The sequence below is a fragment of the Scylla paramamosain genome, chromosome 7 (genome assembly GCF_035594125.1).
Source record: "Scylla paramamosain isolate STU-SP2022 chromosome 7, ASM3559412v1, whole genome shotgun sequence".
NCBI lineage: Eukaryota > Metazoa > Arthropoda > Malacostraca > Decapoda > Portunidae > Scylla > Scylla paramamosain.
In genome coordinates this window covers 22,895,283-22,910,615 of record NC_087157.1, presented here as the reverse complement: position 1 = coordinate 22,910,615, position 15,333 = coordinate 22,895,283, and the positions used below count along the sequence as shown (strand labels likewise).

Here is a 15,333-nt window from a genome sequence, read left to right as displayed (position 1 = left end):
TGTGTGTGTGTGTGTGTGTGTGTGTGTGTGTGTGTGTACGTATCTGCTTGTGTTTGCGTGTCTGTGTTTTTTGTGCCTTTGTCTGTCTGTTTGTCTTAAGAAGCGTTCATCAGAGGAAAATAGAAGCGTGGAAAGAAAGAGAATAGGAAAATAAAGTACGATGGGGAAATGAAAAGGAGGCTGCGTGTAAGTAGAAGAGAGAGAGAGAGAGAGAGAGAGAGAGAGAGAGAGAGAGAGAGAGAGAGAGAGAGAGAGAGAGAGAGAGAGAGAGATGAAGTCATAGAAAATAGGAGTATGTAAAGGTAAATTGAGAGGTGATTTGGAGAACTGTAAGAGCAAGTTGGAGAAAATTTGTACCATTTCATGAAAAAAAAAACACTGTAGATTATTATGTGTTTATTTTTCCATTACCCACAAGATGTCAAAGGGAGAACTTGGTGAAGACAAAAGAGTAACAAAAAAAAAAATGAAAGTAAAAGGTTGACAATAAGGAAACGTCACGAAGGTGTTGTGATAAAATTAAAAGTGAGCACGTAATGAATAATAATAATAATAATAATAATAATAATAATAATAATAGTAATAATAATAATAATAATAATAATAATAATGATAATCTACTACTACTACTACTACTACGACCACCACCACTAATAATAACAAACCAACCAAACAACCAAGCAATAAACAAATAAATAAGCTTAGCACATAATTTCTACACAAGCTTCACCATTTATAGCCGGAACGAATAAGCGAGAATAAGCAAACAGGTGAACATAGATCAGGGAACTGTAAACAAGCCAGACAGGTAAGCAGACGGGAAGGACATAAATAGGAGAGAATGAAGTAAACAATGACGACAAGCAAATAACTCAATATATGAACACGCAAACAGGTTCCCCCTCTCTCTCTCTCTCTCTCTCTCTCTCTCTCTCTCTCTCTCTCTCTCTCTCTCTCTCTCTCTCTCTCTCTCTCTCTTTTAATTCACCTTCTTCCTCTTCTCTCTCTCTTCTTCCTTTTGTTTATCTTCTTTTCCTTATGTTGGTATCATGCAATCGTCTTGTTTTTTTGTTTTCCTTGTTTTCTTTATTACTTTCATTCCTTTTTTTATTTTTTTGTATCTTTTTTGTTTTTATGTGCCCTTATCTTCCTCTTCCTCTTCCTCGTCGTCGTCCTTATTTTTTTTTTATTTCTTCTTTTTCCTGTTTTGTTCTTCTGTTCATTTGTTCTTCTGTCACTGTCTTCTGTCGCCTTCCTCACTTTCTTGTTTTACCATCTTTGTTACTTGCTCTTGGTTCCTGTGTGTGTGTGTGTGTGTGTGTGTGTGTGTGTGTGTGTGTGTGTGTGTGTGTGTGTGTGTGTGTACAAATGAAGAAATTGAAAAAACAGGAGATAGAGTAAGATGGAAAGGGGAGGAAGATTATCTGAGAGAGAGAGAGAGAGAGAGAGAGAGAGAGAGAGAGAGAGAGAGAGAGAGAGAGAGAGAGAGAGAGAGAGAGAGAGAGAGAATCATGCGACAGGGTTGTAATTTTAATCAGATAAACTTAATTCTAATTTTATGGCTGTTTTTACGTGTTTTCTTTTTTTGTTTTAATTTTTTTCGGTGCCTTTTGTTCTAATCAGTGTCTTGAGTGGAATGTTATGGCGTTGGTTTGTTTGTTTGCTTGTTTGTTTATTTGTTTGTTTGTTGCTAAGAATTGACTTTTATTGTTTCTCTTATTTTTTATTGGACATTATTTTTATTATCCTTATTTTTGTTGTTATTATTGTTTTGGATCATGACTCCCATACTTTCTTAATTTTTCTCCTCTTCGTCCATTTCTTTACATTTTTTTCTTCTAGTTCTTGTTATCCTTTTTCTTACTCTTATTCCTATTGTCCTAAATTCCTTGTACTCTCTCTCTCTCTCTCTCTCTCTCTCTCTCTCTCTCTCTCTCTCTCTCTCTCTCTCTCTCTCTCTCTCTCTCTCTCTCTCTCTCTCTCTCTCTCATCCTAACTCACCTCTTTTCCTCCTAGTCCCTCCTCTCCTAACTCACTCACTCACTTATCCTCCTTTGTTTCTTCTACTCAGTCTGTCATTCCTTCACTCCTTCACTCACTCACTCACTCACTCCATCCCTCCCACCCTCCCTCCCTCCCTCCCTCCCTCCTTCCTTCCTCTGTTTCTCCCACTCTGTCAGTCTGTCACTCACTCACTCACTCACTCACCGTCTGTCAAGGAGCTCCGACTCGAGACTGCCAGAAATTTACTTATATCAGCACTCATTTTGTGTTATGTTATTGGCAATAGAAACTACTTGACTCCCTCTCACACTCCTCCTCTCCTCCTTCCCCAGGCGGTGATGGTGACAACACAAGCAGGCGGCTACAGGTGGTGACGGAGGCGCAGTAGGCGGGTTCCACGCACACCCACGCCCTCCCTCACCCCACACCCGCCACGCCCATCCTCTCCGCTGATCCCCACGCCCCTCTGTGCCACGCCCCCACCCTCCACGACTACCGTACGCCCGCGACCACCCCACAACAGCCCACGGTAATGACCATGGCAAGTTCCAGCGGCAGTGGCCCAGGGGAAACGGGCGGTGGGCAAGCGGGCGGCGACTCCCCAGCTTCCACGCCGCCCGCCGCCCTTGCCCCGGAGCCCCTGCACCCGCCCACAGCCGCCACCGCCGCCGCTGCCGCCACAGGGCCGCCAGTGAGTCCCCTCGATGACCGAGTGAGGGTGACCGACAAGTACCAAGAGATTCGGATCATTGGCAACGGTGAGTGAGTTTGGTATGAAGGTGGTGGTGATTCTCTCTCTCTCTCTCTCTCTCTCTCTCTCTCTCTCTCTCTCTCTCTCTCTCTCTCTCTCTCTCTCTCTCTCTGATGGCGGCATGGATGGAGCTAAGAAAAAAGAATAGTAGTAGTGAAACCTTTCCCTTCCCCCTCCTTGCTCCCCTCTGCGTCCTGCCCCATAAAAATAAGACACTTGGGGACTCACACAAATGGAGCAGGTTGGGATGCATTCCTCCTGCCATCCCCTCCTTTTAGTTCTTATCCCTCAGCAGTTCACACGGGGAGCAACTAAAAAAAAAAAGAAAGTGATATTGATCCTTTTATTAAGTTTCTTGTATCTTGTATAGTTTTAAAGTTTGTTTCTTTTCTTGTCCTTTCCTCCTTAGCCTTCTTTCTTTTTAGGAGTTCACACAAGTATCCTTTTCTTTATTTTTTAGTTTATTGAAGTTATTTTTTCTTTACTTCTTTCTGTCTCTTAGTTTGATTCTTTCGTTTTCTTTATTTTATTTTTTTTTCTTCTGTATATATCTTTTTTTTTCTGTCTTTCTGTAAGTTTGAGTTGCTCGTTGCCATAAGGACGCTGATCTAGTTGGCTTTTAGTGACTCAAGTGGATGGGTTTATAAAGTGTTGGTGGGCTTGGTGGCTTTAGTAGTAGTAGATAAGTGGGTGCTGAATTGCGTTAGGTTACTAAGTTAGGTGAGATGGAAAGTTTGGTTGGTAAAGTAAGATCTGGTTAAGTTTGCAATGGTTCACTTTAGATTTAAGTTACTGTAGGATTAAATTAGTACATGTTAATTTACTTTAGACAAGGTGAAGGTAGGTTATGTCACGTTACCATAACAGTAAGATGGGAGAGGAAAGTGTAGGATAGAGTAGGAGAGGAGAGAACAGGATGGCATATAGAGGAAGGGCGGGGATGAAAGGACAACATTATAGAGTAGGAGATGAAAGAGTAACAGAGAGATAAGCCCTAAGAGGAGCAATAAAAGACATGAAACATTAAAAGCCACAAGAGAATACATCCTTCCATTTGAGCAGACACGCATAAGCTCTCAGTATAACAGGCGGCTGGCAGTGTTAAAAGTGATAGGAAAGAGAACAAAAAACACTATAAGACCACTTGTTTTATAGCATCGCCGCTCCTTTTTATTTTTTTCTCTCGTATCTTGAGGGCAGAGGACACGGAGAAAAGAGAAGAGGAGGTAAAAGGGAGGAGTAGGACTAATTAGCGGCAGGTGAGACAGGTAAGACGGCCAACCAACCAGGTGTGTGTTGTTGGGGAGGACGAGAAATGAAGGAAAGGGAAAAATAAATGATGGATCTGGATTAGTTTTCATTGCCTTGGGTTTGGGGAAGGTTTTGAGAAGGTCAGACATAGATTGGTGGAGATAAGAAAGGACTGATAGATTGGGAGATAGATACAGAGATGAGGAGATATAGATAAATAGATAAGAGGTGGTGGAGGAGTTTAAGGCCTAGAGTCAGGGAGAGAGAGAGAGAGAGAGAGAGAGAGAGAGAGAGAGAGAGAGAGAGAGAGAGAGAGAGAGCAAAAACCACAAGCATTCAGATCGATATGATGATAGTTAGATGGTAGTTGAATAAATTTAGATAGATTAATGAACAGGTTTAGACAGGTAGACAAGTAGAAACACAAAATGACCTGTAGAAAGACAATGAGAGGAACAGAAAAATTAATAAAGAAAAACACACCTATCCACCCACCGACCCACACTACTACTACACACACACACACACACACACACACACACACACACACACACACACACACACACACACACACACACACACACACACACACACACACACACACACTACTACCAACCCACCCACCCGCCCAGCCAGTGCTCACCTTCCCACCCAAACACCCACCTAGTCCAACAAACACACCCATTTTACCTAATCTACCTCACCTTACCTTCACCTTACCTTACCTCTTACCTACCTTTTCACTTCCACTGCAGCCACGTGTATAAGCCCCATGTTCTGAAACAGTTATGCGCCGCACCTTCACTACTCTCAAAAAGGCTTTAGTTGAAGTGACACGGATTCTTAAGGGTGTTCCTATGATTTTTCGAACAGATTAACAATATTCCTACATTATTAGTGGGAGAAACACTTGTGAGAACGTGGCTGATCATATATGTGGCTTGTGGAAATGGTCGTGGTGAGAGAGCAAAGCGTTTCTGAATACTGGCCTAACTCCCTACCTGTCTAACATCTAACAGAAAAGTAAAGACACATTCACCCACACACAGCAGCACCCACCCAGTCAAGCACACACACTCACTCACCTTACCTCACCTCACCTTAGTTTACTTTTAACCTTACTCTCCACTCCATCCACCTGCCTAACTTCACACCTGCCTAACATCTAACAGAGAAACATCCACAATTAGTCAAACATATTCACTTCACCTAACCTAACCAACTTAACTTACCTTACCTACCTATCCTCTTCCCACTCCCCCTCCCTCCCCCAGTCCCTACGTGTCTAACTTCCCCCGTGGCCTCCCATCCCTGCAGGGGCGTACGGGACTGTCTACTTCGCCAAGGACAGGGGCAACCAGGAGCGCGTGGTGGCCCTGAAGAAGATCCGCATCACCCTGACGGAGGACGGCGTGCCGGTCAGCGCCGTCAGGGAAATCTCTCTCCTGAAGCAGCTGGAGAGATTCGAACACCCCAACATCGTCAGGTGAGTGTTCCTTGTGTGTGTGTGTGTGTGTGTGTGTGTGTGTGTGTGTGTGTGTGTGAGTGAGTGGATGAATTTCTTCCCACCTCTTCCTCCTTCTACTGAGAGAGAGAGAGAGAGAGAGAGAGAGAGAGAGAGAGAGAGAGAGAGAGAGAGAGAGAGAGAGAGAGAGAGAGAGAGAGAGATTGACGATAACAGTGAAGATAGATAGATTTAAAAGTCATACAAAGAAAGGACGGCCATCAGAGGAGAGGAGGAGGAGGAGGAGGAGGAGGAGGAGAGGCGAGAGTGGAATGAAAGAAAAAAGAAAGATGGGATAGTGTAGGGAGAAGAGGTGTGTGTGTGTGTGTGTGTGTGTGTGTGTGTGTGTGTGTGTGTGTGTGTGTGTGTGTACAGCGCGTCTTAAAAGCCATCTAATGCAGCATCTCTTTATATTATACCAGACTGAAGTGAAGATCGTGTTGTGTTTTGGGTGTTTTGTTTGTTTTTCTTCTTCTTTTCACCGTTTACTTTTAATTGCATTTTTCCTTATTTTTTTTTAATGTAACTTCAGTGTCGTGTTTTGTCTTTTTTTATTTTTATTTATTTATTTATTTATTTATCTATTTATTTATTTTTTTATTTATTTTTTATTTTATTTTATTTTATTTATTTATTTTTTTTTTGTAGTCTACGTCTAATTTTTGTTGGGCATAATTTGTTTGGCGACGCGAGAAAGAAAAAAAGAAATCCCGGATGTTCCAACTTTTTTTTTCTCTGCCTCTCTATCTCATACATCATCACAATATCTTTTCTTACCATTCTTCTCGCCCTCTTCTTCTTTTCCTCATTACTTGTTGCTGTCGTTGTTGTTGTTGTTGTTGTTGTTGCTGCTGCTGTTGTTGTCGTTGTTGGCGTTGTTGGCGTGTTCGTTTAGTTGCTTACCTTTGTTACTCATGGGAAAGAAAAAATATTTGTTCAAGATTTCTTAAATATCACAGATTACCTTGATATCCAATACATGTTTTTTTTTTTTTTTTTTTTTTAATACCATATACGAATAAGCTTTTATCATCATCTCTTCCACCGAAACACCACAACCGCATTAACAGATGAATACAAAAAAGATGAGTAAATGCATAAGACACACGGACAGACAGACAGACAGACAGACAGACAGACAGATGAATGATATAAAAAACGCATAACAAATGAAAACAGACAGACACAGAGAGACAGACAGACGGACGCACGTGATAGATAAATGAATACGTGAATTAGTAAATGAATGGAGAAGACAGGCGGGACAGACAGAGAAAGGGAAAGATGGATAGGTAGATACATAGATGAGGAGAGAGATAGAGAAGGAGAGAGTGAGTGAGTGAGAGGAGAAGGGAGAGGGATGGACGGACGGTCAGACTACAGGAGGAAAAGAACGAGGAGGAGGAGGAGGAGGAAGAGGAGGAGTTAGAAACCATTTGTTCGTATATCTGTGTTGTGTTGTGTGTCAGTGGGAAAAGAAAAGGCCGTCAGTTAAGTAGTAGTAGTAGTAGTAGTAGTAGTGATGACCTTAATGATATAATAATGATGGTGTTAGTGGTGGTAGTATTAGTAATAGTTGTCAGTGTCAGTGGTAGCGGTTGAAAATAATATAACTGGTGGTGATGATGGTCCAGACTGTAGTAGTAGTAGTTTTGGTGATGATACTGATGGTGATGGTGGTGCTAGTGGTCAAGATAGTAGTAGGTATAGTTTTAGTGATGGTGGTGGTGGTGGTGATGATAGCTGTAGTTAGAGTGGTGATGGTGGTGATCGTGGTGGTGGTTGGTCAAGATAGTGGTGATGGTGATGATGGCGGTAATGGTGGTGGTGGTGGTTGTGATGACCATAGAACGATTAAGGTGGTTAGGAATGTTGGTTGATGAATGGTGGTGGGTCTTGTGGCGCGGCGGCGTGATGGTGGAGATAGGGAACACGCGAACTCCCTCCCTCCTCTCCCTCCTCTGCCTCCTCGCCCTCTCCTCCCTCATCCCATCATCTCTCCCTCCCGTCCACTTCTCTCCTTATATCTTGACCCCTTGCCTTCCCTATCCCATCTCCCCCCTCCTCCTCCTCCTCCTCCTCCTCCTCCTTTTCATTTTTCTCTCCTTTTCTTTGCTCTCATTTCTTTTCCCGTTATCTCCTCTCATTTTTTTTTCTCGACAGTCTCTCTCTCTCTCTCTCTCTCTCTCTCTCTCTCTCTCTCTCTCTCTCTCTCTCTCTCTCTCTCTCTCTCTCTCTCTCTCTCTCTCTCTCTCTCTCTCTCTCTCTCTCGTGTGTAGCCTTTGACGCACACACAATGGACTCGTGTGGACACTCCTAGAGAAATACACACACACACACACACACACACACACACACACACACACACACACACACACACACACACACACACACACACACACACACACACACACACACACACACACACACACATTCTCTTCTGATTGGACGTGACATGACGGCAGTCCACCAATGATCTTTTTTGTAGTAGTAGTATTAGTAGTAGTAATAGTAAGAGTAGTAGTATAGTAGTAGTGGTTGTGGTGGTGATGATGGTGGTGGTGGTAGTAGTAGTAGTAGTAGTAGTGTAGTAGTAGTCTCTCTCTCTCTCTCTCTCTCTCTCTCTCTCTCTCTCTCTCTCTCTCTCTCTCTCTCTCTCTCTCTCTCTCTCTCCCCCCCCTTATCCTCACGTCTCCTCTCCCTCATTCATCCTACCTTCCATCCCCCACCTTACCCTCCTTTTTCTTCCAGTCTCTACTCTTTAATCAGCTGAGACGCTGCACCCTCCTCCTCCTCCTCCTCCTCCTCCTCCTCCTCCTCCTCCTCCTCCTCCTTTTTTTCATCGTGTCTGGAAGAAAGGAGTAGGTGGAGGAGGAGGAGGAGGCGTGGAGGAGGCTGAAAAGTATTGGCAAGAAGGTAAGGAGGGAGGTGGAGGAGGTAGGCAATGGAGGAGAGGTGGGCAGGAGGTGGAGGGAGAGTGGGGGAGAGGAGAGAGCGTGGCAACAGCTGGTCTTCGGACAGGAGTTGGGCTACTGCGGCTACCCACCACCACCACCACCAGTACCACTACCATCACCACTACCGCTGCCATCACCACAACCACCACTGCCACTAACATTACCACTATCATGTCTAATGTTACTGCCGCTAATGCTGGTGGTGGTGGTGGTGGTGGTGCTATTACTACTATTATCAATACTATTACTACCACAGCCACTGCTATTCTTGTTCTGTCGTTATTGTTACTGCTAGTACTATTATTTCTAAGACTATTTCTACTACTACTACTACTACTACTACTGCTACTACTACTACTAGTACTACCACTACTACTACTACTACTACTACTACTACTGGAAACCTGTTGGCACTGCTTACAAGGTCGTTTGCGATAAGCTACAGTATCTACTACTACTACTACTACTACTACTACTACTACTACTACTTCCACCACCACCACCACCACCACCACCACCACCACCACTACTACTACTACTACTACTACTACTACTACTACTACTACTACTACTACTACTACTACTACTACTACTACGACTACCACCATGATCTTCACCACCACCACCACCACCACATGAATTTATTATCCTACAATAACAAGTACGAAGAACAAGAATGGCTCACACACACACACACACACACACACACACACACACACACACACACACACACACACACACACACACACACACACACACACACACACACACACACACACACACACACACAGGTAAGAGCTGAGTGACGCAGGACAGATAACGTAACAGAGGACGCTTTTATGGGTATGAAGGAACCTGCTCCCAGCCTCCCTCCTCTTCCTCCTCTTCCTCCTCCTCCTCCTCCTCCTCCTCCTCCTCCTCCTCCTCCTCCTCCTCCACTTTCTCCACCCTCATCTCTTCCACTCCCACTTCCTCCTGTTGTTTTTTAGTCTCCTCCTCCTCCTCCTCCTCCTCCTCCTCCTCCTCCTCCTCCTCCTCCTCCTCCTCCTTTCTAAGTTACATAGAAAGTGATGCTGGTAATGGAAGTCAATGCATTATCAGTAGTGCAAATGTATAGTAGTCCTAGTAGTAGTAGTTGTGTTTTACCATCATTTCGAACCAAGTGAAGGAATTCTAATGGATTTTAATAAAGAAAAAAATATGGACTGAATATCCGATGCCTTTTAACTTCTTATTATGTTTTTTTTTTTTTTCATGTATTTTTTTCCAGTGTCTTCTTTGTGTTGGTAGTGATAGTGGTTCTAGAGAGTGGTTGATTTCTGGCACTGTAATGGCTTTTTTGTAGCAGTAGTGGTAGTAGTAGTAGTAGTAGTAGTAGGAGGAGGAGGAGGAAGAGGAGGAGGAGGAGGAGGAGGAGGAGGAGGAGGAGGAGGAGGAGGAGGAGGAGGAGGAGGAAGTTAGTAATTAGTAATATTGAGTCTGTGGTTAGGGAATATGTCTTGAGAGAGAGAGAGAGAGAGAGAGAGAGAGAGAGAGAGAGAGAGAGAGAGAGAGAGAGAGAGAGAGAGAGAGGTGATGGTGATGGTGATGGTGGTCGTAATGTTAATGTTAGTGGGAATGGGTGGGATGGTTGAGGTCTGGGAGGAGGAGGAGGAGGAGGAGGAGGAAAGTGGAGGAGGAGGAGAGTGTTGTGATAATGTTTGAAAAGGTGAGTCGGTGTTTTTTTGTGATGGTAGCGGTGGTGGTGGTGGTGATGGTGGTGGTGGTGGTGGTGGTGGTGGTCGAATTATTTATTTATTTTTTTGTATGGGTGATGGAGGTGTCTGTAGAGGCTTAGTAGTCGTAGCAGCATCAGCAACAGCAAGTAGTAGTAGTAGTAGTAGTAGATATAATGAGTATCTGTGAAGTAGAAAGATTAAAGATGGAACTGTGAAGAAGAAAAGTATGGACGAGGATGAAAAGGAAATTTAGAGAGAGAGAGAGAGAGAGAGAGAGAGAGAGAGAGAGAGAGAGAGAGAGAGAGAGAGAGAGAGAGAGAGAGAGAGAGAGAGAAAGAAAGAAAAAACCGACCCTCCACTCTTACGTTCTTCTAATAGGTAACAATTTTATCTCCCGCCACCTGACTGACCTTCGGCTTCAGATAATAATTCCGCCAGGCAGGAAGCTTATCAGTACAGCCTGCTTGCGGTTCCTCGGGGCCTCACAGACTGCCAGGTAGCCAAGGGTGATAAGCTTCCTCACTTCTCCCCTCCTCCTCCTCCTCCTCCTCCTCCTCCTATACCTTTCTTTTTCCTCTTCCTTCGTCTGCATCTCTTCGTTAACTCCCAGTCCTCTCATATTGGCTCAGTCCTGATAAGGTTATCTTGCCCTGCCATAGTATGTGCCGCCCTGTCTCTTGGATTACAGGTGGTATGGAGTGTGTGTGTGTGTGTGTGTGTGTGTGTGTGTGTGTGTGTGTGTGTGTGTGTGTGTGTGTTTGTGGAGAGAGAGAGAGAGAGAGAGAGAGAGAGAGAGAGAGAGAGAGAGAGAGAGAGAGAGAGGCTTGGGTTACCGTGTCCTGGTGGTGATGGTGTTCGTGGTGGTGTTGGATGTGAGTTGGTGTTTGGCTTGGGGTGGCACGTTGGTGTGTGTGTGTGTGTGTGTGTGTGTGTGTGTGTGTGTGTGTGTGTGTGTGTGTGTGTGTGTGTGTGTGTGTGTGTGTGTGTGTACTCTTTAATATGTAAAAGGATAATATTTTATTAATTCATTGCCATTAAATCAAGTATGTATTTACATTGCGCATATGTTTTCATTTCAGTATGTGAAAACAGAAGTTTATTTATCCGTTCTTCTCTCTATCTATTCACCCGGATCTATTCATATTCTTATTAGACAAAATCAAGAAGGGGAGATGGGTAGAAAGGGAAGAGATTGGAATGAGGAATAGAAGACGAGGAAGACTAGCTATGGAAACATGAAGTAAAGACAAAGAATTAAATAACTGACGGCCGGTCCACTCTGCGCCGCACTGACATAAATTAAACGTGATAATTAAATGAATAAAGTATGAAGTTAATTGTATTCACACCTGTCGAGGCGTCTCCAACCCAAGTATTTACACCCTCAGTGACACATTCCGATCCCGAGACACTCATACACACATATTTCCCCTCATACCTCGTTAGGTGAGTCCGGATATCTCACCTGTCGCTGCATTCCTCTCATTATCAACCTGTCCTCCACCTGCTTATCATTATTCATCCTTTTTGTGTATCGGGAAGTGAAGTGTTACATAAATGGCAGTAGGAGTGTAGAAGTATGTTATTCAGTTCATATAGATACAATACTTTATTATATGGTCTTGTTCTCGTTTACATTGGGATTGTGCGAAAGTTAAGTTAGGTAAGTTAAGGTAAGGTAGGTTAGGGTTACATAAGATTTCAGTCTTTCTCAGTAACCTTGTATCATATTCTCAAATGTTTCTGTGCCTTGCCTTGGCTAGTTTTAGCATCCTGCAGTGGAAGTTGTTAGAATTTTTTTTCTGGATGGTCTCCATTATTCCAGCGATCGTTTAACTCAGATTCTGCATCATTAACAGGAAAGTAAAAAAAAAAAAAAGACTTACCGTGAGAACCCAGCTAAATATCTCTTTGGTCTTTGAAAATAGTCCATAGAGAGAACAAAGTGTTTAAGAATATGAACCTTGGTCGTGTGTTAAACTGAAGAGTGAAGAGTAGGATTAGTCAGGCTTGTTTAGGTTTGGTTAGATAAGTTTGGTTATTAATTAAGATTGGTTGGGTAAAACTGCTTATATAGTAACTGGTGCATTATGTAGGGGAGTGGGATGAAGAGGTTAAGTTAGGTGAAGTTAGCCTAAGTCAAGTTAGGTTAAGTTAGGCTTTAAGCTGTGATAGTTACGCTTAGTTAGATGAAAATTAGTAACCACCGTGGTACGTCGACTAGCGGGATGAATAGATTAGATTAGGTTTGATTACATAAGGTTAAGTCAAGATTTAAGTCGAATTAGGCTAAGTGTAGCTTGGTTAAATTAGACTTCGTAACCACTGTAGTATGCAAACTGGTGGGATGAATAGATCAAGTTAGGTTAGGTTACGTTACACTAACTTATACCAAGATAGTCACGCATGGTCAGGTCAGACTAAGCAACCTCCGCGGTATGCAGACCAGCGGGATGAAAAGAAACCGTAAGCTCGCCTAGTTAGCGGGAAAGTGTAGCAGCGGTGGGGCGGAGGCTGTCGCGTTATCTCAGTAGTATAGAATGTATGGCCCGCCTGTCAGGTTACCGCGGGAGGGCGTGGGAGGAGTTGTACTGTTTTTTGGGGGGGTGGTCCGGCTACAAAAAAGGAGGGATTATGTAGGTTACTGGTCTGTCCGGCTGTCGGGATGTCCAGCGCTGAACTGAATGGGAGGGATAAGTGCAAATTACTGACATTCTTTAACGGAGAACGATGCATGTGTGTATGTCTCTTTCTGTCTGTCAGTCTGTGCGTGGATGTGTGTGTGTGTGTGTCTTTCGGTCTCTGTCTGTGTGTCTTTGTCTATGTTTATCGGCCGGTTCTTTATCAGTATGCCGCATGTTCAGTAATCCAGTTTATCTGTCGGTTATCCGTTTAATCAGTCACTCCATCCGTCCCTTTGTCGTGCGATAAGTCAAGGCTTGTTTACTTGTTACTCAGTCAGTCAGTCAGTCAGTCAGTTAGGCAATCGTTCAGTCAGCTTATCAGGCACTCAGTAGATTAGGGTGTTAGTGTGTCGTTCATTCTGATCTTTTGGGTGTCTATTCGGTTATTCGGTATATCAGTTAAACAGTCAGTCTTTCACTTAGTTTATCAGTGGTCAGTACATGAGTCATAGTAGATGATTTAGGTTACTATTGAGTCAGTCTTTCAGGAAGTAGATTGGTAAAGCAGTCAGTCAGTCTATCAGTAACTTCGTAATGATTTAGTTAGTCATTCAGTGAGTCAGGTTACCAGTAAAACAATAATTCTCACTTCATTCACTAAGTAGTTAAAGTTTCTGTGGGTTGTTCAGTTACTCAATTTATCTAGAAAACAATTGGTCTTTCAGTCAGTCAGTCATATCAATAAAGCAATCACTCATTCAGTAAATCAGTGAATTAGTCAGTCAGGTTATCAGTAAAGCAGTTGGTCTTTCATAGTCAGTTAGCCAGCCAGCCAGCCTGTCAGCCAGTCAGTCAGCCAGCCAGTCAGCCAGTCAGTCAGGTGAAGCAGCGGTGACGTGTGTGACGATACAGTCTCCGTGAAGACCCTCAGGTTATCACGTGTCCATCGCGGCCCAGTGTGTCGCCTTTATCGCCCCCACTACACCCCCGCCCCTACCCGCCACTACCTCCCCGCCCCTCCCCCACCGCACGCCTCACCCCCGCCCCATCACGCCCCGACATCCTACACCCCAGCACTCCTCCCCGGCCACGTCTTCCCTGCCCCCTAAAAAGCCCCTCTTAAAATCCCGCCTGGTCTCTTATCTCTACATAACGCCCCTTTCCTTCCCATCCCCTCCCCTTCCTTCTCTCTCCTCCCCATTTCTTCCCATCCCTCTCAGCGTCCCTCTCCATCATAAAGATTTAGAGTGACTCGCAAAATCTTAAATATGACAAAGGAGGAGTAGAAAATCATCGTATTCAGAGAGAGAGAGAGAGAGAGAGAGAGAGAGAGAGAGAGAGAGAGATGAGTTAAGGATAAGAGAAGAAGGGAGAAGAAAGAAAGTAGAGTGAAAATAGGAAAAGAAATGGGAGAAAGATAAAAGGAGAGGAAGAGAAAAAGAATGATTAAGAGAGAGAGAGAGAGAGAGAGAGAGAGAGAGAGAGAGAGAGAGAGAGAGAGAGAGAGAGAGAGAGAGAGAGAGATTCAGCAACGTGGGAAAGAAATAAAAAAGAGGAGGACTAACTAAAGGTTTCGGCAGAATTCAAAGTATTCCTTGGCATAAAACACGTTTGGTCTTGGTCTGGACGTGACCCGGGTATCGTATGAGACTTGGCTGTGTGCTGCCTTGGAGGGAAAAAAAATGTGCCGGTATAAATAAAAAAATAAATAAATAAAAAAAGGTAATCTCTCACTTTGTCTATCTGTTTTTGTTTCTTCTGGTGACTGTCTCTTTGTGTCTCTGGTTCTGTCTATCTTTGTCTCTGTCTCTGCCGGTGTGTGTGTGTGTGTGTGTGTGTGTGTGTCTGTCTGTCTGTCTGTCTCTGTCTGCCTCTGTATGTCACTGTGTTTCTGTTTGTGTTTGTTCATGTCTGCTTCTGCTTGTATGCCTTTTTTTTGTTTTGTTTTTGTTTCTCTGTGTCTGTTTCTCTCTCTCTCTCTCTCTCTCTCTCTCTCTCTCTCTCTCTCTCTCTCTCTCTCTCTCTCTCTCTCTCTCTCTCTCTCTCTCTCTCTCTCTCTCTCTCTCTCTCTCTCTCTCTCTCTCTCTGTGTGTGTGTGTGTGTGTGTGTGTGTGTGTGTGTGTGTGTGTGTGTGTGTGTGTGTGTGTGTGTGTGTGTGTGTGTGTGTGTAGCATTTCCTCTCAGTAACATGATCCGCTTTTTTTCTTTTCTTTTACAGCTCAAAAAAATGGCAGTTAGTTTCCTCTTAACTTTATTCTCGTCAGGTTGTAAAGTTCTTAAGTACCGGCGCTATTTGTTTTATTTCGTCTTTTCCCCATTAAGGCTGGGTCATGTGATCTGTATGTCCGTACAATTAAAAAAAGAATCACTGATTTTACTAAAGGGGATAGACTGAAAAGGAAGACAAAATGGAGAAAATCTAAGAATATGTATTAATAGTTTCTTAAAGACAAAATAAAACTAGAAAACATGAAGACATTAAAAACACCTATTTTTCCTCTTTTCTTCATTTCTTTCCTCCTTC

The 15,333-nt window shown here is 43.5% G+C and overlaps 1 protein-coding gene across 5 annotated transcripts in view; it reads left to right on the top strand.

The window, feature by feature from the left end:
* LOC135102230 (cyclin-dependent kinase 6-like) overlaps nucleotides 1-15,333 on the top strand; it is a 164,750-nt gene that overhangs the window by 68,644 nt on the left and 80,773 nt on the right. For 3 of the 5 annotated variants that reach the window (XM_064007104.1, XM_064007105.1, XM_064007102.1), the window contains exons 3-4: nucleotides 2,337-2,762; nucleotides 5,324-5,492. In XM_064007104.1, coding sequence (XP_063863174.1) covers nucleotides 2,537-2,762; nucleotides 5,324-5,492 — 395 coding nt within the window. In that variant the 5' untranslated portion in view covers nucleotides 2,337-2,536. Of the gene's footprint in view, nucleotides 1-2,336; nucleotides 2,763-5,323; nucleotides 5,493-15,027; nucleotides 15,074-15,333 lie in introns of those variants that run through there. The other 2 variants (XM_064007101.1, XM_064007100.1) reach the window with 1 other exon arrangement.